This window comes from Sminthopsis crassicaudata, chromosome 1 (assembly GCF_048593235.1).
Source record: "Sminthopsis crassicaudata isolate SCR6 chromosome 1, ASM4859323v1, whole genome shotgun sequence".
In the NCBI taxonomy this organism is placed as follows: domain Eukaryota; kingdom Metazoa; phylum Chordata; class Mammalia; order Dasyuromorphia; family Dasyuridae; genus Sminthopsis; species Sminthopsis crassicaudata.
This window is the reverse complement of record NC_133617.1, coordinates 39414448-39440529: the sequence shown is the minus strand read 5'-3', so window position 1 is coordinate 39440529 and position 26082 is coordinate 39414448. Positions and strand designations below refer to the sequence as shown.

Sequence of the window (26082 nt, the reverse complement as noted above, 5' to 3'; positions counted from 1 at the left end):
CTAGCCTAACTTTTCATATGACTTCACATTACTGCCCTTAGCATACTCTGTGTTCTAGTCAGTTTTACATATGGGCTCTTCCCTCACTTTGATAAACCATCTCTTATACAGAAGTGCCTAGACATGAACTGACCCCATCACTTAGAACTTACTCCCTCCTCACCTCTGCCTCTTAGAATGCTTAGCTTCCTTCAGTCTTCATCTCAGGAGCCTCCTGCATAAAACTTGCCTCCTATAAAAAATATTTTCCTGATTCTCGCAAGAATCAGTAATCTTTTTCCTTCTGAAATTGCTCTGCATCTCTCCTAGTCCTACCCCTAATTCCCTCTGTAGAATATAAGCTTCTTGAGGATAAGGATCTGTTCCACTATTTTTGTTGTTATTAGTAAACTCAAGCATCTCGCTCAATGTCTTGCATATATTAAGCATTTGGCTAACGTACAGATTCCTTTAAGGTTTGCAAAATATTTTTCATACACTATTTCATTGGAGCCTCAATATGACTCTCTAAGGTTGGAGACATTTATGTTTCCACTTTACAAATGAGGAAACTGAGTCTGTGAGTGGCAAAGAGATTAATTGAGCATCACGTAGCTCACAAGTATTACAGGGAGGATTTGAACCCAAGACCTTTTGCGTATTTTTAATGGAATAGACTTTACCCTTCCTGCTTAAGATCCTGGTCCCAATTAAGATTCCTAATGCCAGCCAATTTTCCTAAGTCTTCCTGCTAGTAGCCCATCTATCTTCCCCTGGGTTCTAGCTAGTTTAAGCTTCCTACTTAAACTTCCAAGGAGGAGTGTCAGATAGTAGGAAGCTGGCACCTGAGGAGCATGAAACTCCTTCCTATTTTGCTGTGCCCTCAGATAATCAGTCAGTGCACTCAGACCAAGTGTTTGCTAATCTTCCTTTGCTCTGGTTAAGCTTATTGACTTTTCAGGCAGTAGATGCCATTCAAAAAAAAAAAAAAAATCCAAAAAAACACTTGAGTTTCAATGATCCTAGTAAGTGATTGGAATTTTTGCTGGGGTCCAGCCATTACCCCACCCACCCACTCAAGAGATCCAAGCTACATATATATCCCAAGTGAGAAATAGAAAGCGCGGCTATGTTTACTGCGTGATAAAGATCAGCTATCTACTTGCTGTCTGGGAAGAGTTAAGAAATTGATGTGTCTTGGCTAGAAACCAGGCCAGTATACTAATCCATTCCTGACATAAAGAACTAAACATGTTACCTTGAAATTTCTTCCAGAGCCGGTTTTGATGGCATTTAGGAGCAGCAAGCAACTTGGCTCTGACATTTCAGTTGCAAAAAATCAAAAATGCATTTTAATTCCTTCTTTGATTTCTTGTAGAATTCTAACTATGGTGGTATGACAGAGGGTCTACCCACCAGGGACATCCATGTCAGAGGGCACTGAGGTACCTGTAGTCCTTTAGCAGCATGGAAAGAACTAAGTTATTTATTGTAGTTCATAGATGTAGTGCTAGAAGAGAATCGGGAGTTTAAGTAGTCTAATTGCCCCATTTTATAGATAAGGAAATTGAGGTTCAGAGAAGTTAACTACCTCATCTTCTTCACTTCTTGGTTTCCCTAAACTCCTTCAAATCCCAGCTAAAACCCAATCTACAAGAAACTTCTTCCAATCTGCCTTAATGTTTATCCCTTCCCTCAGATACTAGTTCTAATCTATCCTGTAGATATCTTATTTGTACACAGTTGTTTGCATGCTACTGCCCCATTAAACTATGAGCTCCTTGAGTTTAAGAATTGTTTTTGTTTTAATCTTTCTGTGCATTCTTTGTGCTTAGTTTAGTGTATAGCACATAATAGACACTTAAAAAAGACGTGATGACTTAACTCCCTAGGAAGTTATTAACTAGACAGTTATTACTGAATATTAATTGTACTGTACACTTAATAACTGTATTGTGATTGTTCTTCAGTTGTTTCAATCATTTTCAACTCTTCATGATCCCATTTGGGATTTTTGGGGGCAGAAATATTAGCAAGGGATTACAGGTCAGATTTGAACTCCGTTTCCTGACTCTAGACTCTCTGTATTCTATCCACCTTGCCACATTTCTGCCTATTAATTGTTTGTTCAACTTCACCAAGGCTCACTTTCTATTATTATATTATAAATTATATTATATACATTACATTATATATATAATTAAATTATATAATTATAAATTATATTATAAAGACAAGCATATAGTTTCATTCAGAAGCATGCTAAAACTATAGTATCCCTGGAAATTGAAGACTATTATTTGTTCTAACTAGACCTGCCTAAGTAAGCAACTGATTTAGAAAAGTGAACTTTTCTGAAAAACTCCAATATTCCAGAAAAGAAACAAATGGAAGTAGCCCCCACTCTCTGTCTGCTATTGGCCCTAAGATATCAAGTCTGCAGACGAGATAAAAGAGAAGTCTGAATCTGACTTGTTTGATTATTAATGTCCACAAAAAGCACATAAACCCCAGGCTCATACAGAATGATCTTCTGTGAGTACAGAGTAATCAAGATCTAATAAAGCCAGGAAAGACGGCACCATGAGGGCATCCTCTCTCAGATTGGGTCCTCTGATGTTTGTTATGAGTAGTAAGTGGAACCTATATATTAAAACAGCTTATAAAACAATGTAATAAATATTGTGTTTTTCTTTTCATTTAAACACATAACACTTGTAAATAACCCCAGTAACCAGTAATGCCTTTTGACATATGATTTATTATCCTGCAAAAGTAGAAGCCATACAGCTCAAGGGACACGTCTTTCTTTTAACACCTCCAAGAAAAAAAACAAATCTGATTTCCAAGTGTTTAAAACTGGCCATGTATTTTATGTCTTCATAGAAATACAGGGTTTTTTCTTAGTCAGGGTAGATCTTGCCTTTTACTTCCATTGAGCTGAAGAGAGTTCTTTGTATTTCTGTTGTTTTATGGCATGGGGACCAGTCACAGAGAAAGAATCACAGTATCATAAATCTCAAAGTAGAAACAAACCTCAGAGATATCTAGTGCAATGTGTACAAGGCATATCCTCTTCTGCCATCATGACTTTGTTCATTTTCGCCCTCCTCTCTCTCTTCTCCTACATCCCCCAAACATATACATCCCCCTTTCCAGAGATGAAATCCTCTTCCTCCTCAATTCTACCTCTCATAATTTCTCAATCCCTCCTAAACTCAGCTCAGGTACCACTTCTTTATGTGATACCTTTCCAGATCCCCTGTTATTAGCAACATTTCCCCTTTAAGATTATTTTTATTTTATTACTGGTTTTGCTATTGTTTTGGTATTATTGTTATTTTGTATGTACTTCCTAATTAATGACATATACTTATCATATACCCCATTCCCTATGGACTGGAGACTCCTTGAGGACAGGGACTATTTTTATTATTTTTTTATGGTTTTATGTTTTTTTTTCCTTTAATTCCTCAGTAGTTAGCAAGGTGCCTTAATAATAACCATCAGCATTTAGTAAATTTTGTTTAGCAGAGCCAGGAATATATTTTACAGCAAGAATGCATGATAATCAACTATGAAAGGTTTGGTTCTTCTCAGTGGTTCGATGATCCAAAGCAATTCCAATAGACTTTGGACAGAAAATTCCATCTGCATTCAGAAAAGGACTAAGAGAGTAAATGTAAATCAACACCTTCTATGTTCATTTCTTTTTTATGATTTTTTTCTCTCTCCCATGGTTTTTCCCTTTCATTCTGATTTTTCTCTCCTAACATGCTTCATAAAGCAATATATATTTTTAAAAGTAAATAAATTTACTAGAAAAAAGTAAAATAAATGTTTGTTGAATTAAATCCAACTGGATTGGATAGGGTTGGGATGATTTGTGTTAGATTGAATTAAATTAAATTGGATTGGGATGGGTTGTGGTGCTATGGGATGGGGCAAATTAGTATCCTATCTATAGCAGCCTCAATAAGCAGTCCTCCAAAGTTTGAAATCCTCCAGGGAAAGATAATCCACTCCAGGCAGCCAGTCTCACAATTTGTTCACTCTAGGATTTAAACAGGGTTGTTGAGGATCAAAGTAGTTGATGTGTACTGTGCTAGAAAATTTCCCCTGCATTTAATTTAAAATTTCCTCTGCCCAACTTCCATTCATTATGCCTTGCTTTGCCCTATGGAGACTGATCCTTGAGGCTTGAGCTTCAGTAAGATTTTTGTTGCTGTTGTTAAAATTTGTGATTTGTGTTATGCTTTATTAACAGGAAGCTGCTATAAGTTGCTGGATCCAATTCAGTGATGGTTCAGTCATGCCTTTGGATATTTATGATGTAAAGGACTTCTCTCTGATGGTGACATCCCTTGATGAGAAGGTGGTCTCCATCCACCAAGACTCCACATTCAAATGGCCTGTAATTACTGCTGAAATGGAGGAAGGGCAGGGTGCCCTGGTGAAAGTGGAAATGGTGATTAGTGAATCATGCCAGAAGTCTAAGAGGAAGAGCGTGTTGGCTGTTGGGACGGGAAATATCAAGGTTAAGTTTGGCCAGAATGATGCCAACCCCAACACCAGTGACAGCAGACATGGGGGAAGGGGTCATCTGGAAACCCATTCCAATGACAGAAGGTCTAAAACAAGCTGGCAAGAAAGAATGAGGCCGGATGGGCAGTTTTTTAGCAATTTCTCCATGGACCGCATGGAAGGCAGGGGACCCACAACAGACAGATCCATCTTCTGGAGGAAGAATAAACAAGAAAATATTTTAGATGATAATAGCCATCTACAGACCATCCCCATGGACTTCACCAGCTTCCCAGCCCAAGTGGATCTCCCAAGGAACAATGGAGAGATGGAGGAGAATGACCTAGTCCAGACACCGCGGGGCTTAAGTGACTTAGAGATTGGGATGTATGCTCTGTTGGGTGTCTTCTGCCTTGCTATTTTGGTCTTCTTAATTAACTGTGTGACCTTTGCATTGAAATACAGGCACAAGCAGGTTCCTTTTGAGGAGCAAGAGGGCATGAGTCATTCACATGATTGGGTGGGACTAAGTAACCGGACAGAACTTTTGGAGAATCAACTGAATTTTCCCTCCTCTCCTGAAGAGCAGATCACTGCTATTGACCGAGGGGTAGATTTCGAGGAGAGTAAGTATCTCCTCAATACAAACTCCCAAAAGAGTCTTAATGGTCAGGTTTTCAAGTCATCAGAATCTCCATTTACTGATGGGAAAGACCAGAAAAATGAGCCCACAGCTTCCCCTACCTCTAAGCGGAAAAGGGTGAAATTTACCACTTTCACCACCATTTCCTCAGATGAGGGATGCCCCACAGTTAACTCCATCCTAATGAGCAGCGTAGATGACATAAAATGGGTTTGCCAAGATATGGATCTGGGAGAATGTAAAGAACTGACAAACTACATGGAAAGGTTACACGAAAAGGTGTAATGGGACACATGTGAACATTTGTTTTTCCGCTCACCTTCTGCCTTTAATTTTGGGTAGTGGGGCACAACGACATCTCCGAAGGAAATAAACTGGCATGAAAAGTGAAAAGCCACATCATCAGCTGAGGACCATCTGAAGTCAGTGAGATGGAGTCCCAGAGTCAGAGTCAAGAAGGAAATTCCCATTCCAAAAATCTTATTCAAAGTTAGGTTTATCCGCTATCTGTCAACCTTGGCAGAATTTTCACAACTGGAAAGAAAAATAAGATTTGACTCAATTAACTTTTCCAGGAAAGAACAATTTCTCTTTCTCTTTTTTCTCTATCGATCTCTCTTACTCTCTCTCTCTCTTTTTTAAATAAATGTAGCAATTTGGATATTGCAGAATCCAAATAGCTCCCTTACAGACTGTGGAGGAAAAAAGCAAAACTTAGGTTGTTTTTCTTTTTAAAAAAAGGATCAATGAAAGGAAGCACACCAGCTAAAATAAGAACAAAATATCTAGCCATGAACATTATTGATAATGGACAGAGATTGATTTCACACTAGAGAAGTGACTGTTGTGACTTCACATTCCCCAGAGAACTGAGGGGAGGAAAAAACCTCCTTGGCAACCGAAAAGGCAGGCAATTATTGCCCAGTAGAGAAAGGGGGAAGGTCTCCCGATAAGCTATAACTATATGTGTAATAAGATAATGAGAAATAAACTCCATGGGGTGCTTTGGAGTAATTTTTAGTTTTAAAGATAAGGGATGGTCACACTGGCATCAATGTCCTGGACACAAAACTCCAATTAGGTTCAAAGAACCAGTTTCTTTTTAGCAAACTCACTCCACCCATCTCTAACATTTCAACACACCTCATCCACAATCTCACCATATTATAAGGGTTTAGTCACTGATCATAGAGGACTTTATCACCCTCAGTAGGGTTTCTGGGTAACAGAGGTAGAATTAGGATAGGATAAGGGTGCCAAGGGTCACTGGCATCTGTAGAGCTACATTTCTCCCTATGATGGGTCTCTCAGTGGCCACTGCAGAATTATCTGGTTCTTACCGTAGTAGGACCATTCCAGTTGTTTGCCAGGCTCATGGCTTGGCCTAGACTCTCTCAGCAATTGCATCCAAGAGGAGCAGACCCTTCCTCATCCAACTTTCCTACCCAGATGGATTTTCCTTTAGTAGCAAAATCCCTAGTGACATCTCTGTTAAGTTGGGAAATGCTTGCCTTTCCTGTATGCCCTTCCCCCACAAGCTCTTCATCCTTTTACCAAGCCATCTAGGATCATTTGGTACTTGCTCCCCGTGTGGTTATTTTAATAAAGTAGCTGTTTGGGTTTAGCCGGTATGGATAAGCGTTATTCATGGTGAACTCCACATAACCTTCCTCTCCTTAACCTTTTAAGAAAAGATCACTGGGTTATTTCATTCTCCATCTTTAAGTCTGCTTGCTGATGTGTCACATCTGAATCCTTGCTCTCATAGACACCCAGATGGAAAATCTAAATCTGAGAATATGAATATACAGGTGGGTAGAAGGAGAAACCCAGAACTTTATAATAAAAAAACCTTTTGTCTACCTTGAAAATCATTGTACTTCTTCCTTTATCCTTCCTTGAAGGAAGGAACGCTTCTCCCTTTCCCCCAATTCTCATTGTACCTCCTGGATTTAGCACAAAGCTTGACTAGTGGTAAACACTTAATACATGGTTGTTCACTTAACTAAGTAAGTTAAGCTCTCTACTACACAGCAAAAAGGCAAAGACAGAAGTCATTGCTCTCAGAAGCTTACAGTCTACTTGGAGAAATACAAGGTGTCCATTAAGGAAGGATCAAGAGAAAATAAACATCACCTATTTAGGGAAGGGGTGGAGATGAGGAAATGGAATGGTTAGAGATGAAGAAAGGCATCCTTAACACTTGACCCAGTAAATTGAAGGTAATTAGAAATTCTAAGAGGTGGAGGTGAAAATGAAGAGAAAGTTTGTCCCTAAACTGGAGGTTCAATAGCCCGCCATCACTTGCTTCCAATCCTGAAACTAGATAATTTAGTTTTGTTGCTTTTTTAAACCCAGAACACTTTTTCCATGGTTTTCCCCCCATTCATCCTTATATCTCTTTATCATCCTTATATCATCCATACATCCTTCTATCTCTTTCACTCCTCATCACTGCCCCATTCAGCTCACTGCTTCTCCCTTCCCCCATCACTTCCCTAATCAGAATCCATCTATACTTAGAATATATTGTAGATTGTAAGAATGTAATATATATTTATAAACATACTAACTGTAAATAAAATTTGCATTCAGTGGCTTCAGTTCTTCCCTCCTTTCTGCACATTGTCCCCTGGAAAAGCTTGCCAAGTCAGTTTCAGAGAGCCATCCGCGCCTCTGGCTTTCCGTAAATGAAAATGCAGATTTAAGGATCCCCACACAATCTAATTACAAACCTTTACATCATGTAATGCTGTTCTTCATGTGGAGAGGATGTTGACACCCGATGACAAAGTGCACTGTGCAGCAAAGCTCTCATTCTGATTTGGAAAGTATTTGCAAATAAATCACATGTGTACATCTCTCCTAAAAGCCTGCTGAGTGTGCCTGAGGTGACAGTAAGTGCTAGGGGGTAAAGCAGGTGTGGAAGCCCCTCATCGAGGGGTCTGCCTGCCTAGAAGATGGGACATCGTCAGTATAAATTGTCACATTTGTCAAAGGAAAAAAGGGCACACTTTGCACCCAGATTTTGAGAAGAGAATTCTTGACCCATATAGTGGATGAAGTGAAAATATGGGGGCAGCTAGAGTGCACAGAGTGCTGGACCTGGAGTCAAGAAGACTTGAGTTCAAATTTCCCTCAGACATTTACTAGTTGTGTGACTCTGATCTGGTCACTTGATCCTATTCACCTCAGTTTCCTTATCTGTAAAATAAATTGGAGGAGGAAATCGAAAACCACTGCCAAGAAAACCCCAAATTGTGTCAGTGAGAGTCAGAGACAGCTGAAGGGACCGAACAACAACAAAAGTAGAAATAATGTCAGATTTGCAATCAGAGGATCCACGTGTTAAGTTCAACTCTTTTCCTTCTCTGTGACTCCCAGGGAAAGTATTAAAATAATTTAATATATTTAGCTACAATGCTCTGTAATGATAAAAATAATAATGATGATAAGTACCAGTGGCAAAGCAATTTAAGGTTTGCAAAGCATTTTACCTCTATGATCTCATTTGATCCTCACAATAACTCTAGGAAGTAAGTACTATTTTTATCCCCACTTCACAGGTGAGGAAATTGAGGCTGAAAAAAAGTTCAGTGGCTTTGCCAGGGTAACAAGGCTAGTGAGTATGCAAGGTAGGATTTGAACTTGGATCTTCCTGATTCCAACACCAGATCTCTATCCATTTATTTCTTTGGGGGGAGGAAGAGAGGTGTCAGGATTTGTGATTTCATTGGTGAGGAGAGTATCTGTTGAGGAAAGCCCTTCTATCATTGCGTACCAGAACTTGTTCTACAACTTACAGTTGACAACACTATAAAATGCAGACCAGTTGCCTATATGCATATGCTCTTAGATCAACAAATCATTTTGCCTCTCTGTACCTCAGTTTCCCCTTCTGAAAAATGAAAAGATTTGACTAGATGGCTTCTGAGGTTCCTTCTAACTCATATGTTTTTATATTAAGTATGAAAATATGTCACTTTTTGTTAAGGAAATGTATCGCTCTCCCCCCAAAAAATTATATAGAGACACGGTCTGGAAATAGAAGACCTGGGTTTAGATCCCCTCTCTGCTACCTATTGTTATATGATCTTGTATATATCACTGAACATCCTTAGATGTCAAATGAGAAGTTGGATAAGACGACCTTTTAGGTCCTTCTATAATTGAGTCAACTGAGAGAAGCAGAGGTTAAATGATCTAATAAGTCATTTTAGTCCAATCCCTCTCATTTGACAGATGAGAAAACTGAGGTTTACAGTCAAAGGCAGGATTTTACTCCAGCTGCTTTGTTTCCAATTCCATTACATTTCCTACCAAACCTCATTGTTGTTCCTCTTCTCTGTCCATATTTATTTACATGGATTCATTCTGAATCCATATACTAAGTGTTTACTATGTGTAAAGGATGACCCACTCTGAAAAAAGGCTTCTTATTTGGCTATGAATGTTTTTACATCCATTTTTACATTCAAAAACTCAAATTTCTTATGTTGATATTGAGATATAAATCAGATCAACTGAAAAAAATCTTCCGATTGTAGTGAATTGTTAGCTTAAAAGGAGCTAACACTATAATAGAATACATAAATATATGTGTATGTATATATACATACATATATATATATGTATATATAATACATAAAGAAAATCAATGTTCTTTTAATTTTCATTGAAAAGCTTCTAATCCAGGACAAAGAAAATGAGCAATGAGTAGAAAGTTAAACTTGACATCAAAACAACTTTCCTAATATTTAGAGCTGTTCAAAAGTGATATAAATTCCTGAAGAGGTACTGAGGTACCTCTGGAGGTATTCTGATTAAGGTTGGATAGAAACTTTTGAAGTCAAAAGCAGAAGTCTTCCTTGAATTTGAATGGGTAGCCTCTGAAACACTTTCTAACTCTGAGTCTAGAATTCTATGATCCCTAAGGCCATTTCAAGTACTTAGAGCTGTTCAAAAGTGATATAAATTCCTGAAGAGGTACTGAGGTACCTCTCTGGAGGTGTTCTATTTGAGGTTGGATAGAAACTTTTGAAGTCAAATGCAGAAGTCTTCCTTGAATTTGAATGGGTAGCCTCTGAAACACTTTCTAACTCTGAGTCTAGAATTCTATGATCCCTAAAGTCATTTCAAGTTTTGAATCCTATGGAAGCAAAATTCCAATACATTCAAGACTGGATATAAAGATCTGAGGTCAAAGCATTTGCCAATTTAGATGGAAAAACTAATTCATAGTGACAATAGCTGGCTGATTCACTTTTTCCAGGTTGCTGGAAAGACTGGGCTTCCTCTGTCTGTCTGTCTCTCTATCTGTCTCTCTCTCTCTTTCTCTGCCTGTCTCTTTCTCCCTTCTTCTCTGTTTCCTTTTCTTTCCTTCTCTCTCCATCTCTCCCCCCTTCCCTCCCTCTTTCCCACTCTTCCTTTCTTCCTCCCTTTCTTCTTCTTTTTCTTCTTCCTTATTCTTCTCCCTATGTTTCTGTTTCTCTTTGTCTCTATCTCTTTGTCTTTCTGCCTCTGTTTTTCTGTTTGTGTCTGTCTATTTCTCTCTCTCTATTTCTGTCTCTTCTCTCTGTCTCTTTCACTTTCTTTCTTTTCCTCTCTTCCTTCTCCCCACCCCAAACTTGGAAGAGCCCAGAATCCTCTATTCTAGTATCATTGTGAATGAAAGCTTAAAGCTCCAGCTGGCAGACAATGGCTGATGGAGAACATTACCATTACACCACTTACACTTTTCCCAAAATGGAATGGGCTACCATGGAAGGTAATAGGTTCTTTCTTGGTCTCCAGGCAAAAGTTGGATGATTACTTTGGGGTGATGATGTATTAGAAACTCTTGTTCAAGTGTAGAATTGCCACAAGATGGTCCCTAATATCCCTTCTAAGCTGTTGTGGTTCCATGATTGTCCAAAACAAGGACAAGCACTCATGACGATTGAAATTATTTCAGTAAAATTGGAAAAAAATATATTTTGGAAGGGTCCTAATAAAATATTCTCACAAATATTCTCACATGCTGCTGATGTCACAGTTGTATTTTGTTTCCATAGTGATGGAGGGACTGTTGGGTTTTTAAGCCAGGCAATACGGATCACACTTTGCCTCTAATACTTATCTGTATGACTCTAGGCTATTTACTCACTTCTCTCAACCTCAGTTTCTTCACTTGTAACTTGGTGATAATAAAACCTGAAATACTACTTCACAGGGTTGTAATGGAAATCAAAGGGGAAAGCATTAAGTGATTAGTAAGCCTCAAAGGCAGATAGGTGGCACAGTTTACCTGAGATTTACCAGGGTGTGGCCACTGGGCACCCTACAATTTCTTGGAGCCACAGCTGAGAGTTAGGTAGATCAGGTGGACACTAAAAGTGGAAAGCAGCCTTATAAATGGCTCGGCAGCCTTCACTCAGATAGACTAGTCTTCCCTGAACACACCCTACAGTGAATTGCTACCCCAGGCATGAGAAGACTTCCTTTGGTGCAATGGGTCGATGAGAACAATGGCCTATTTTCAATGGCCATGAAGGCAGCTGAAATACAGTGTGGAGTACTTAGAGCTTGGACATTGAAGTCACCAAGGTCATCCACTGCATCTCAAGACATTTTCACTCTGTCCTGCCACTGGTCAAGGATGACTGGAAGAGTGAGATGACTTTGTGCAGCTCTGCCTCACTTAAATTCAATTTATGCATGAATCAAGACAATTTTTTAAAAGTATTATAGTCTTTAGAGGTTAAGTTGCCCCAAGATCACACTGCAAGTAAATATTAATTAGGGTCAGAATTTGAACTCAGAGATGATGAAGGTGAATGTTTTCTGAAAACAATGCACTTTTTAATATTTCTTTGAGGATTTTTGCCAGTCATTGGAGAGTCATATATCATCCACATTTTGTAGGAGGAGTTATTCCTTTATTTGTTCAAGGTGAGCCTGGAATATTGTGAAGGATGCTCAGTAATAAATTGAAGGACTGATTACACAGTAAGTTTCCTTCCACCTCTAAGTTTCTAATTTAAAAAAAGATGGAGAGAGATAGAGACAGAAAAAAGTAAGACAAAGAGAAAAGGAAAGAGAGAGAAAGGAAGAGAGAAAGATAGACAGAGATGTTTATTTTGTATAAATTTTGTATTTGCTTATCTTTGTATACTTGAACATTCATATTTACCCAGCCGGTAGCTAAGGTTTAGTCAGGAACATCTGAATTTGAATCCTGCCTAAGACACAGACTAGCTGTGTGATGCTAGACAAGTCACTTAATCTTACTGTAAAATTCGAATCATAATAGTACCTACCTCACAGGGTTGTTGTGAGGATCAAATGAAATAATCTTTGTCAAACACTTAGCACAGTACCTGGCATGTAGTGGTGCTTAATAAATGCTTGTTTCTTTCCTGTCTGCCCACCACCCCCAAGAAACAATGTAAACTTGAAGGCAGGCTCTGTTTTTGTGGGTGATGGAGGGGTGTTTGGATCTTCAGTGCCTAGCACATAGTAGATGCTTATTGAAGAATTGTTGAATGAATGAATGATTCTAAAAGGCTGCTAAGTGGAAAATAAAACACTGAGAAACACCACCTGAGGAACAGTTTTTCACTTTTTGCAGGTCAACTAGACACTGGAAAGGCTGAGATTCTTTCTTTCTCCTTCTTCCTTGTCTCCCTCTCTCTCATCTTCTTTCCCTCCTTATTTCCTCCCTCCATCCTTCATTTCCTTCCTTCCTCTCTTCCATCCTTTCTTTCTTTTCCTTTTTTCCCTTCTCTCTTCTTTTCCTCCTCTCTTCCTCTCCTTCCCCCTTTCTTCCTCTTTCCCTCTCTGAATCCCTCCCTTCCTTCCTTTCTTTTTTATTCTTTTTCTCTCTCCCTTCCCCCTCCTCAACTTGGAAAAGCCCCAAATTCTATGTACTGGCCTCATGAGGAGTAAAAGGTTAAAGCTCCCTTCAGCAACTACCTGGGAAGGCAAGCCCACATCCAAGCAAAGACTCTTAGAAAGCTCCAAATGAACAGAACTTAAAGTCAAAAGGGAAGCAGCACTAGTTAGAACTCCCCCGCCAAATCCAATTTTTTCAGTGTTTCTCTCAGATCTTTCTTTGTCCTCCTGTTTCCCAATTACACTGACAACTAGCGGGAAAGCATGGCTTCCAGCCAACTGGACCTCAGATTCATGGAACTAAAATGCAGAGGAGACTGGTACACAGCAGTCTTTCCATTTTCAGCCCTAATTAGTGGCCCTGGCAGTTAATTGAACTCATTGTGTCTTTAGGCTAGACTAATGGCTGAGTTTGGGTAAGTGACATGCACACCAGTTGGTATACTTGGCTCAAGAGGGAAGGTATTGAGGGCTCACTAAAACCTGACAGGCCTTCCAGGAACGTAGCTCATTGAACAAGAGCTTTTTTAGCTGAAGCCTTAGGCTTTCACTTGGCTTCATACCTTGCCCTGTGAAATCAGGCTATAGCAAGAGACTGTGGGAAGAGACATAGAGGGGGGAAGTCTATTTTTCTCTTTACCCTCTCCCTCATGTTAATTATTAATGCTAATGAATGATGATGTTTGGCTTTTCACCAAATAGAATCATTATCTTCTCACTGCTTCCTAATTTTGCCCTTTGTCATCCTAGCAATTTAAAGCTTTGAAATTTTGCATTGGACTGATAATGGAAACTTTCCAAAGGATACCCAGAATTCCAGAATCTCAGAGCTGGAAGAAACCTCAGTAATTGGCTGATTCAACCCATGCTTTAACAAGAATTCTTGACAGATGATCATCTAAAAAAATTAAAATAAAAAGGGGCAGCTAAATGGCACAGTGGATAGAGCACCAGCCCCGAAGTCAGGAGGACCTGAGTTCAAATCTGATCTCAGACACTTAACAAGTCCTAGCTGTGTGACCCTGGGTGGGTCGCTTAACTCAATTGCCTCAGCAAAATAAATGAATGAATGAATGAATAAAAATTAAAATTAAAAAGCGATCATCTAATATTTATTTATACAGTAAGAAGGAATCCAAAATCTACCAGAGCAGTCCATTTTACCTCTGAAGGATGAGCTTGGTGATAATCTTCCTCTTTCTGATTCCTCCCATTGTTTTCATTTCTGCCTTTCAGGCCAAGCAGAAAGAAGTCTAAAGACACTTCAAAGAAGAGATGTATAAATACACAAAGATTCTATCATGTCACTCCTCAAATTTCTCCAGACTAAATATTCCCAGTTCCTTCAACTGATCCTTATAGTATGAGTGAAGACCTTTCATTAGCTAGTTTCTCTTTCTCTGGAGTCGTTCCTGCTTAAGGCAAGCAATATTTTTTATGTGATCAGGCAAGGAAAATCTACCTCAGCCTGAATGCTAGATCTTTATTCATAAAACTGAAAATTAAAAGTTCAATCAATCTTAATCATTCAACTGGCATTTAAAGTGCCTACTATGTGCACTGTGCTAGAAAATTGGGATACATATACCAAAATGAAAGCTTTCTTACCCTTTAAAAAATTATATATGGTAGGAAAAGGTAACTCTTTTTTTCCCCTGAGGCAATTGGGATTAAGTGACTTGCCCAGAGTCACATAGCTAGGAAGTGTAACATGTCTGAGGTCATATTTGAACTCAGGTCCTCCTGACTTCAGGGCTGGTGCTCTATCCTCTGTGCCTCCTAGATGCTCCGAATAGATAACTCTTTATGCAAATACATGTATGGAAAATGAACCAAAATGATTAATAACTTGAAAGATCAGAAGAGACATTTTCTAAGGAATAGCATTTTAATTGGGCATTGAAGGAAAACTAAGTATTCTGAGAGGCGGAGCTGGGGAAAGACAGTAATAACAGTTGTAAGGGACAGCCTGCACAAAGGCACAGAAAGAGGAGATTGAATAGAGTCTACAAAGAACAAGGCCAGTTTGGCTGGATCATAGATTTTGGCCTGAAGGAGAGTAATCTATGATAAGACTCGAAAAGGAAGGTTTGTCTTTAAGCATCAAGAAAAAAAGATCTTGTATTTGGTCCTAAAGGTACTAAGAGACACTCGAATTTGAATCAAATAATTTATCTACTGTGTCCAAGACCCCAAAGCAATCCATATCCTCTTGGAGTTTACATTCACTAAGTGTCTACAACATGCACAATTAATCAATCAGCATTTATTGAGCATCTACCATGTGCAAAGCATGGAACTAAGCACTGGAGATACAGAAAGAAATAAAAGACAGTCGCTGGCCTTGACGAACTTACAATTTAAGGGCCACATAAAAAGTATGATTCAAGATAAAACTAAATCCAGAAGAGTTTCAGAGAAAATATGGTTCCTGGATCTGGCCCTTGAAGGAAGACAAAGATTCTGGGAGATAGAGGTGAAGATGGAGGACTATTCTAGCCAGTGGGTACAACATGGACAAAAGCTTGGAGGAAGGAAATGGAGGCCAGTAGTGTTTGCCATTTCACAGAATTGACTCATATTAAGCTTGCAGTCTACAATTCTCATGATGCAGTCTTGGAGAAACCTGCTCTTCCTTGGAGATGAAAGAGGAAATGAGAAACCCAGGACAATCCAAGAGAGTACCTCGTATTGGTCTCTATTTTGGATATCTAGAATGATGATGCAATTTTTCATCACAGAATGTCTAAATCCACTTTTTCTGAAGGACAAAGTATGGCTCATTGGAAGAGTTTACCATACGATAAGAAAGGATAAAAGATTAATACTACTTCTATAAGAGTATACTAGAAAAAAGAGAACTTTCAACTGGGATGATCAGAATTTGGAGTCAATAGACTGGTTTCATCAACATAAAAAATAAGCATTTATTAAGTGCCTACTATATGCCAAGGTTCACAGACCATAATTTTTTCCCCGGAGGCAATTAAGGTTAAGTGACTTGCCCAGAGTCACTCAGCTAGGAAGTGTTAAGTATCTGAGGTCACATTTGAACTCAGGTCCTTCTGACTTCAGGACTGGTGCTCTTATCCACTGTACCACCTGGCTGCCCCACCACAGACCATAATTCTTTAAGAGATCCCAGAGTCCATGTAGTGCAATTCTGTTTTTTATAAATGAAGAAACCAAATCCCAGAAATACCCTCAAGATCACTCAGTATCAGAGAAAGGATTCAACTCCAGCTCTTGACTGGAAGGATTTTTCTAATTCAAATCCCTGTTCTGTCATTTATCAGTTGTATAATTCTGCAAGAGTCACTTCTCTCTCTGAGTCTCAATTTCCTCCTCTGTAAAAGGAGTATAATAATATTTTCACCTTCTACTACCCAAAGCTGTCCTTTCTAAAATGTGCCACCCAGAACAGAATGTAGGTAAGGGTTTTATGTAAGGTTTTAGTAGGCAGCAAGCTCAATATGAATCAACAATGATATGGGAGCCATAAAGGCTTTGTAGTTTTGTGTTTCATTTAAGAGAATCACTGTGTGGGGAAGCTTGTTGGGGTAGTGGAAAGAGTACCAGCCCTGAAGTCAGAAGGACCCAATTCAAATCTGTCCTCAGATACTTCACACTTGACACTTCCTGGCTGTGTGACCCTGGGCAAGTCACTTAACCCCAATTGCCTTATTGAAAAGAAAAAAGAGAGAGAGAATCACTGTGTCCAGGAATATGGAGATGATGTCTTCATCATCTGCCTTGATCAGACTACATCTGTTCTGATACATTTAAGGTATGGCATTAGACTGAACTCCTTGAGATGAAGTGCTAATTTTTGCCTCTCTTTGTATCCCTTAGCGCAATGCCTGGTATAAGCAGGTGCTTAATAAATGAATGTTTGTTGACTGACTGATAAACTATAAAGCCCAAGAGAAGGCTAGCTAGAATGATGAAAGACTTTATGCTCATCCCATATAAAAACCAGATAAAGAAACCGGAAAAGAGAAGTGAGGGATGGAAATAGAGAGGGATGTGGTACTACATCATAGCTTTCTTCAAATATCAGAGAGGCTGGCAGAGGAATCTGACTTCTTGTCTTTAGACTTCTGCTTTATTTACTAAGTGGGTCGAAGTTTTGGGAAGCCGATTTAGGCTAGATTTCAGGAAGAATGCCCTAACAATTAGAGTGGTCCAAACGTGGAGTGGACTGCCTCAGAAAGCTGTGACCTCTCCTTCCCTGAGGCCCTTGAGACTGGATGACTAGGCTGGACATGGCCTACATTCTATTTCATTAGATTGGGAGCTTCTTGATGGCAGGGATTGTCCCTTGTCTTTCTTTGGCTCCCCAGTGCTTAACACATTGCTTGGCACAAAGTCAATGCTTGATAATTATTTATTGACTGTGTGGTAGAAAGGATCCCTGTACAAAAATGGGATTTACATAAAAGAGATGGCCTCTGGACATCTCTGCCAACCCTGAGATTATCTGGGATTCTGTGAGCCAATGCTGAGAAAGCAAAGACAGCACAAACCTGGGTGGGGATGTTGCCTGAGCCTAGTAACTATAGAAACTATTTTCACACTTGGTCTGAGTTATAGATGAGATGGAAATTAAATGCATCAGTGGAGCCAAACCCTGGAGGCCTGTTAGCAGAGCAGTGTCTGTGAGGAGCATGGCCCTCCTCCCTCTGCCTAATTTTCTGAGCTCAGGTAGGACTTTGGCAGTTCATCATTGAAGAGCACTGAGACAATTTGAATCGGCATATGGTAGCATCCTCGGGACTTTCTCTAGTTTCTATCAGGGAAGCTCAATGATTATAGTTCTGTTTTATTTTTAAGAAGAAAAACAATTGGGTGGAAGGAATAGGTTTTGAGGGATGGGGAGCAGTTAGTTGGTTCTTCTGTGATCTGCCAAAAAGAATAAAGCCACTTGAGGAAAAATCTCTGCATGCTCAGAGTATACATCAGATTTTCAGACCTAGAAAACACCTTGGTTCAATCAATCAATAGACATTTATTAAGCACCATGTGCCAGGTACTGTGCTAAGCACAAGGTACCTTAGAGATTCAAGACCCTCCTTTTAAATAGAGGCTGAGAGAGGTGAGCTTACTTGTCTGGAGTTTCATATCTTTTTCTTTCTTAATAGTATTTTTCCCAATACATGTAAAGACAAATTTTAACATTCATGTTTTAATAAAATTTTGTGTTTTTCTTCCTCTCCTCCCTAAAATGTAAGCGATTTAATATAGGTAACATATGTCTCATATCTTTTAAACAGATCTGGGATTAAATATTTTCTAAAAGACTTGGGTTTTTGTCTTTTCTGTAACATATTCAACGATAAGGAGAAAGGGTTCCTCTTGGAGCCTAAAAGTCATGGGATGTTTTCTTCCTCTAGAAAGGCTTTTGATATTTTTTTCCTCTTGATTTAGGCATAAATGGGATTTAAATGAAGCAGGGTTGTACGAAGTTATCAGTCTCGCTCTCTATTTTAAAGCCCCCATTGTCCAGTGACAGGACAGTGTCAAGACCACTGGTGGTGATTGGAGACGCAGTGGATTACCTTGGTGTTTTCAATGGCTAACCAAGCTCTTAGTGATCCACAAAACTACTTCACCTGCCTTCCTGGCCATTGGAAGAAATTGTTCTCATCCATCCATTCCACCAGGGGAAATCTTTACATGTTTGGAGTAAACCCCAGCTAGGGTATAAGACGCTTTGGTTACCCTAAACCTGATTTTGCCTGTCTGCAAAAACAGTTTACTGGAGCGTGGCTGCTGTGCATGCTACAGCTTTTTGGAGCCACAAGTGAGAGTTAGGTGGACCAAATGGACACCAAAGTTAGAAAGCAGCCTTGTAAAGGGCTCCACAGCTCTTTATAGGAGAGATAATAGTCCTCCCTAAACACACCTCTGGTATCCATCTCTATATTCCCCTTCTTTTTACCCCAATAGTATCTAATACACTGCTGGACCTCTAAGAAAGAAATGAATTTTCCTCTTTTCCAGAATACATTTCTTACTTGATAGTTAAATGGCTTAATGGGTAGAACACCAGGCTGGAGTCAGTAAGACTTGAGTTTAAATATGTCCTCAGATTTTTGCCAGATATACCATTCTAGAAAAGTCTCTAACCTTCAATTTCCTCAACTGTAAAATGGAGTGAATAAATAAAACCTATTGCCCAGGCTTTATTGTGAGGCTCAAATGAGATAATAATTGTAAAATACTTGACACAGTGATATTTAAATGTTTGTTTTTATTATTATTGAGTGGAGTAGGTCCTGGATTCTAGAAAGACCTGAGTTAGAATTCTATTTTAGAAACTTAAGGGTTATGTAAACCTGTTCTCTCATCTGTAAAATGGGGATAATAGCACCCACCTCCCAAGGTTGTGGTAAAGCTCAAATTAGTGGTATTTGTAAAGTGCTTTGCAAATCTTAAAGTGCTATTTAAATGCTAACTATTACTAGTGTTATTCATTATTCTTACTGTACCACTATTGTAATTTTCCCTTGGAATCTTGCTAGGATTTAATGTGCAGGACCTATTCAGTTGTTTTTCAGTTATGTCCAACTCTTTGTGACTCCATTGGGTGTTTTTTAAAGATACTAGAGTCCTTTGACATTTCCTTCTTCAGCTCATTTTTACAGATGATGAAACTGAGGCAAATAGGGTTAAGCAACTTGCCTAAAGTCGCCCAGCTAGTAAGTGTCTAAGGCCAGATTTGAACTCAGGAAGATGTGTCCTTCCAATCATGCTCTATGCCACCAGTTGGGACCAACACCTCTCCACTTATATTTTGCCTCTAAATTAGTTGATCTTCTCATTTACACATATTTTATCATCCCTACCACAGGCAAGTTCTTGTCCAGTCTTTTTGTAAGCACAGCATCACATAAATGCAAAATTTGACCTGGGAGGCAACTACAAGGCCATCTACTCCAACCATCCCAGAATTGAAGAAGGATTCCTGCTACAACATATCTGACTGCAGTCCATCCAGCTTTGGTGTAATGAGAGAGACCATCCTTCCCAATCCATCCACCGAGGCAATCCATTCCACTGTTATGTAATTCTAATAGAGTTAATTACATATTTCTAATAGGGAGGGTTCCCACCTATTATTTATCAATTAGTCAATTAGTCAACAACAAACATTTATTAAGTGCTTACCATGTAAGGTCCTTGGAGACAGGGATTGTCTTTTGCCTCTGTTTGTATCTTCAACACTTAGTACAATGTCTGATGCTTAATAAATGAATATTAATCACTTGTGCTACATACTAGGAAAACAAATATAGAATGAAATCTGACTGTTTCTTCTTTTAACTTCCACCCATTCTTTCTTCTTTCCTATGGGAAGCAGAATGAGTCTAATCCATATGAACATTCTTCACTTTAAGACATCCAGGATTTGCCCAAGTCTTCTGCCATCTAAAGCTCCCCTATTCCTTCAATTAACACTCAATTAGCAAGAATTTTAAGTTCTTCTTTATATCTGACAATCTCCAATATATCAAAGTATTTCCCAAAATGTGAGACCTTGACAACTACCTTGGTGTTACAACTAGGTAGTGTAATGAATAGAGTACCAAGTGTGAAGTAAGGAAGACCTGAATTCAAATCTCAGTTCAAGTATTATTGGTGTGAACCGGGGCACCTCATTTAACCCTGTTTACCACAATTTCCAAATATGAAAAGTGAACTGGAGAAACTCAACAGCAAACCACTACAGTGTCTCTGACCAAAAAAATCCCAAAAGTAGTCATAAAGAGTTGGATACAATTGAATAACAACTAATGCTTAGAACTGAGGGCCATCACCTCTCTAGTCCTGGGTACAATATATCTCAATACAGCCCAAGGCTGCCTTAGCTCTCTTTCCTGCTATATGAAACAATTGGCACATACAAAGTTTGCAGTATATTGAGACCTTCAACTCTTTTTCAGGAGAACATTTCTAGTAATTGCTCAATTAATACATCATTGAATTTCTTAATGGAAAAAGAGGCTAGGGAGAAAATTGGGAGAGGGGTTACTAGGCAATGGAAAACACACTCTTCTAGGGTTTGCAATGGCAACTTTTCCTGGCTAATGGAACCAGAACACATTTGACAATGACAGAAGAGGATCTGCTAAGTTCTAATCCTGCCCCCCACAGAAAGCATGTGCCCTTTCCACTGACCTGGTGACCAGGGGAAACTATATTTGCTACTCTTCATTTTGGCTCAAAGATTAATTACTCAGCATTGCTAATCAGGGTTCCACTGTAGTTAGTAGCAACAGCCTGAGCCAAGAGTCTGGTTTGTTCTGTGTACACTGCTGATGGCTTTGTTCTTTTCCTGGCTTAGTACATCCTCCAAATAGCCCTAAACAGTCATAACAACAACAGCAGCAGCAGTAACAACATTTATATAGCATCTTAAGGTTTGCAAAGCTTTTTATACATTTTTCATTTTATCTTTTCTGCAAAGTAAGTGTTATTATTAGCCCCATTTTACAGATGAAGAAACTCTTACCTTAAACCTGAAAGTTTAAATTATTTATTTGCCCAATGTTGCACAGCTACAGTGTCTGAGGCAAAATTCAAACACAAATGTTTAACACTCTAAAACCCGCACCCTATACACTATGTATAGGAGATAAAGCCTCCCTTTATTTTACTAGCCAGGGCTGATCTCTTCCATTATCATATCTCAAAGAACATTGACTTTAGAGTCCAAGAACTCACAGGATCTGAGTTCCTAGAACCATAGAGTCATCATTGGAACATACACTAGACATGTTTTTGTCTTGCCATCTCATTTTCCAAATGAGAAAACTGGGACCCAGAAGCAGCCAAGTGAATCAACTGAGGTTACCCTTATTGTAAAGAAGTTTTAGTCATTCAAAATCTAGTAAGCTAGAACAATCTTTAAGGGTTACCTAGTCCTACCACCTTGTTTCATAAATTAATTTCATAAAATAAATTCATAAACTTTAAATTAAAAAAGCATGAAAGTAAGTGACTCAGGGTCACCTAAATTGTCAAAAACAGAGCTAAGATTAGAACTCATTATTCTTTGACATTTCAACTTAGCACTGTTCACTCTGCTATTTATTCTCTCTGGGATCTTGGGGAAATCATTTCTTCATTTTGAGCTTCTTTGTCCTCATATTTATTTACTTACTTATTCATTTATCTATCCAGCTAGCTATCATCTAGCTAGCTATCTCTTTTCTGTTATTTTAAAATAGATTGTATTTAAACCTTTTGTTTTTCATGCCTAGATTTTCTTGTCTTAATTTTTATAAAATAAAGTCATCGATCTAAATTACCTTTTTCTAAGTGCTTTCCAGCTCTAAGTCTATGTTTCTTCTTGAGGAATAATGATTCTAGATTCCTTTCCATATCTTGTACTCTGAGTTCCCCAAGAGAGTTACTTTTGGCTTCCCCGTTCCTGCAATCTTTCTGTTTTCATTAGACTTTGAAGATGCCTCTGTCCATGGTGACAAATATGTGAGGATTTGGCTGAAGGAAGTAAGGTGTTGGGAACATCCTTCTTGGACATTCCATCTTCATAGAGTCCTTTGCCCCTAGAAAGGGAACCATCTTCCAAGGAGATCTACTTATTGTTGCTTATAGGAGCCTCCAGTCTAGGGCTAAAACAGCTTGCATGTACTTAAAGATGGATTTAAGAACTAGTCTGCCCTCCCTTTAAGATTCTTTTTAAAGCTTAAAGTTTAAACAACTGACCAAATACCTGCAGGGACTTTCACAAGAAGGAGGAGTCTTTCAAGAAGAGACTAGTTTGCTCAATTTAGAGAGACTGAGTAGGCTTCTCTCATTTATTTGGCCCAGGGTAGATCCTGATCATTAAAGCCCATTCAGGAGCCATGAAACTCCATGTTTTAAATAGTATTTGAGCTTAGTCTCTCCTGATTCAGGCTCTCTTTCCTTCCCCACTATTTCACACAGTAGAATACAAGTTCCTCAGAGACAGAATCTCTATTATTTTTGTCCTAATAACTTCAGCACCTAGCATAGTTCTTTGTACAAAATAAGCTCTTAATAAATTTCTGTTGAACTGAACTATTTTAAGCATACTGTTCCCTCTTTGGTCAATTAATCAACAAGCATTATTAAACACCTAATATGTGAGGGACTGTGCCAGGTACTGGGAATACAAGCAAGAAATAAAATAAAATAGTCCCAAATCTCAGTGAATTAGGAGTAAATGTACATTAATTAGCAGATACAAAATAAGTCAATAAGTACTTATTAGGTACATGATGTGTCAGAAAGTATGCTATATACTAAAGGTACACAGATTCTGTGATGAAGTAATCTCTTATCTCAACGAGCTCATATGCTAAGATATGAAATATCAAATACATGTATAATTATATAGAAAATAAATGTAGTTAGGTTGGCAGAGTGATTTGCAAACATTATTGCATTTGATCCTCACAAAAACTCTGGGAGTTAGATACTATCATTATTCCCATTTCATAGTTGAGGAAACTGAGATAGAAGGAAGTTAAAAGACTTGCCCAGGTTCACATAGCTAGTACGTGTCTGAAAAATGGATTTGATCTTAGGACTTTCTGACGTCAGGCCCAATGCTTGATCTAACATACCACTTGAAATATTAGGTAGTTAAATATAAATGTAGTCCTTATAATGATGAGCATCTTTACACTCCCAGTCTCATCACCCAGAACAAAGTTACATCTCCTCCTCAAGGTTTAAGGGGCATCCTTCAGGAGTCGAAATGACTCTTCTCTAATCCTACTAGTTCTATCCCCCATTCCAGTGCCTTGTTACAATACCAATTGCTAGTAATTGGTGCCTTGTTTTTTTTTTAACCGATTAACATCAATCAGCTTTTACAAGGATAGCTAGGTGCTCCATTGAATAGAGCACTGGCACTAGAGTCAAGAAGACCAGAGTTCAAATATGGACTCAGAAATTTACTAGCTACTTAATTGAGTCTCTTAATTCTCCTTGCCTAAGTTTGCTCATCTGATAATGAGCTGGAGAAGGAAAAGAAAAAGTAATCTAATATTTCTGTCAAGAAAATCCCAAATGGGTTCACGAAGAATTGTACACAATTGACCAACAGCTTTTTATAAAGGGTAATTTACTAAGAAAATATTCCAAAAATGCAAATAGAAACATCCCCTTCCAGCTCTTTATTTTACAATTTTTATCTTTAGGAATAGATGCAAGTTTTGTTTTGTTTTAAGTTGCTAAAAAGTACTTCCCCATAAAGTATCTGCTGAATGCAACAGAGTAGATGGATGAGTCCCTCCCAGCATCTTAGCTATAGCATCAATCCATTAAGAGACTGAGTCCCAGGTCTTCCTGGATGTCCTAATGGATGAGGCTCAGGTGGCTAAAAAATCTGGTTTGGACTCTTGTTCCCAGACCTCTAGTGGCCTTTAGAAGCTCACAAGATCACAAGCTAATTTACTCCATCTCCAGTATTTCTTCACCTAGGGCAGGATTCAAAGTAATAAAAGCACAAGGATGTGTTCATGAATTTAGGTCACCTGGGTGACATGAGTGTGGAGAATAGGCTGTCGGTGCACCGACAATCTATTCTACCCTCAACCCCAGCAGGACCACAAGCTCATGGCTTCTCTAAGTGAGAAAGGGTCCAACACTCCACCTCCATATGGATGCCCAAGGCAGCTCATCCTCCTCACTGAGTGCCAGAGAAGCAAAAAGGGTCCAGTGGCCCCTGACAGAGATTTTTCTAGGCACTGCCAGTTCCAGGACAGCAACCAATAAGAAATTATTTTAGTTGCCATGTACTTAGCAGACAGGAAACCTGAGCACAAATTCTGAGAATCAGGCTTTTCATTATGTGACATCAGACACTAACTTACAGAGTTTCCTCATATGATTTGGCAGCAAAATATGCTTTATTTGTTCTGAGGGAGAGCCTCTTCTCAGCCATTCTCCTGATAAACAAGATAGCTTGGAGAGAGCAGGAAGGATGTCATATGTAAGGTGGTGCTTGATCTGTAATTGGAAAAAAAAAAAGAAAAGGATTCAATAAGGAGAAGCTGGGGAGACCAGAGCATTCCAGGACTGGGCGCTGCAGTGCAAAGGAATGGAAATAAGAGAAGAAGGCCATATGTGAAGACCACATGGGAAGGAATCATTTTCAGATGGGTAAGGCTGAGAAATTGGACAATATCCCAGATTTGTTTCTAATTGATCGATTGAGTTTTCCAGCAATCGAAGCAGTATCTTTCTAACATATCCCTGAGACAAACCATCTTGGGGGGGGGAGAATGGTTTGGAGGGGGTGAGACACAGATTGAGGAAGGAAAGAGGACCCTCTGCCATATCATAACTTGGTTGGATCCCAAAGTGCACCATGGAGTATTGTACAAAGAGGCTGCCTCAACTACCACCTAAATGAGTAAGGTGAACTTTCCCTGGGTTTACCCTGTGGAGACCGTTACTCTTGCCCCACTGCCCTCATCCTCTGCTGAATAATTCTCATTTCTTCTACTAGAGATCCTCTGCTCAGGAGAGGTTACAGAGCCACAATAAGTAGGACCACCCATTTCAAAGGCGACCCTGAGGATTCACACACAGGGACGAAGGAGGGCAGTGCCATTAACTGATTTTTGTCACCCTTCGGTCTGTACTCATTGGGTTAATGGGAGCATGAGCTATATTAAAATATTCAGCATAGGCTGAAATGTTTCCCTCAACCTGACAGAACCAGATAATGAAACCATGTCACTGTCTCTCTTGCCTCATTCCAGGGAACTCTATTCTGTTCCAATCCCAAATAACTTTTTCGATGTTTAGATATATGGAGTATAATGAGAAATAAGACCGAGAACATTTTCCTGACTTTCAGTAATTAAGCAACAACCAAGAGCCCCAGTGCTAATTTTCCATTTTCTTTTATTAATATGTTAGTTTCTAAAGACAACAATAATTAAAAAGAGGAAAGAGAAAAGGAATTTGCATCTATTAAGCGCTATTGTGTGCATGGCATTGTGCTAAGTGCTTTACAAATATTATTTCATAATACAAATATGATTTTGTAACAATATATA

The 26082-nt window shown here is 38.9% G+C and overlaps 1 protein-coding gene across 2 annotated transcripts in view; it reads left to right on the top strand.

The window, feature by feature from the left end:
- Positions 1-20123, top strand: part of TMEM132D (transmembrane protein 132D) — a 944174-nt gene extending 924051 nt beyond the window's left edge. Inside the window, exons 9-10 of one of the 2 annotated variants that reach the window (XM_074299467.1) lie at positions 4247-8781; positions 19872-20123. In XM_074299467.1, coding sequence (XP_074155568.1) covers positions 4247-5431 — 1185 coding nt within the window. In that variant the 3' untranslated portion in view covers positions 5432-8781; positions 19872-20123. Of the gene's footprint in view, positions 1-4246; positions 8782-19871 lie in introns of those variants that run through there. The other variant, XM_074299475.1, reaches the window with a different exon arrangement.
- The last annotated feature ends 5959 nt before the right edge of the window (positions 20124-26082 follow it).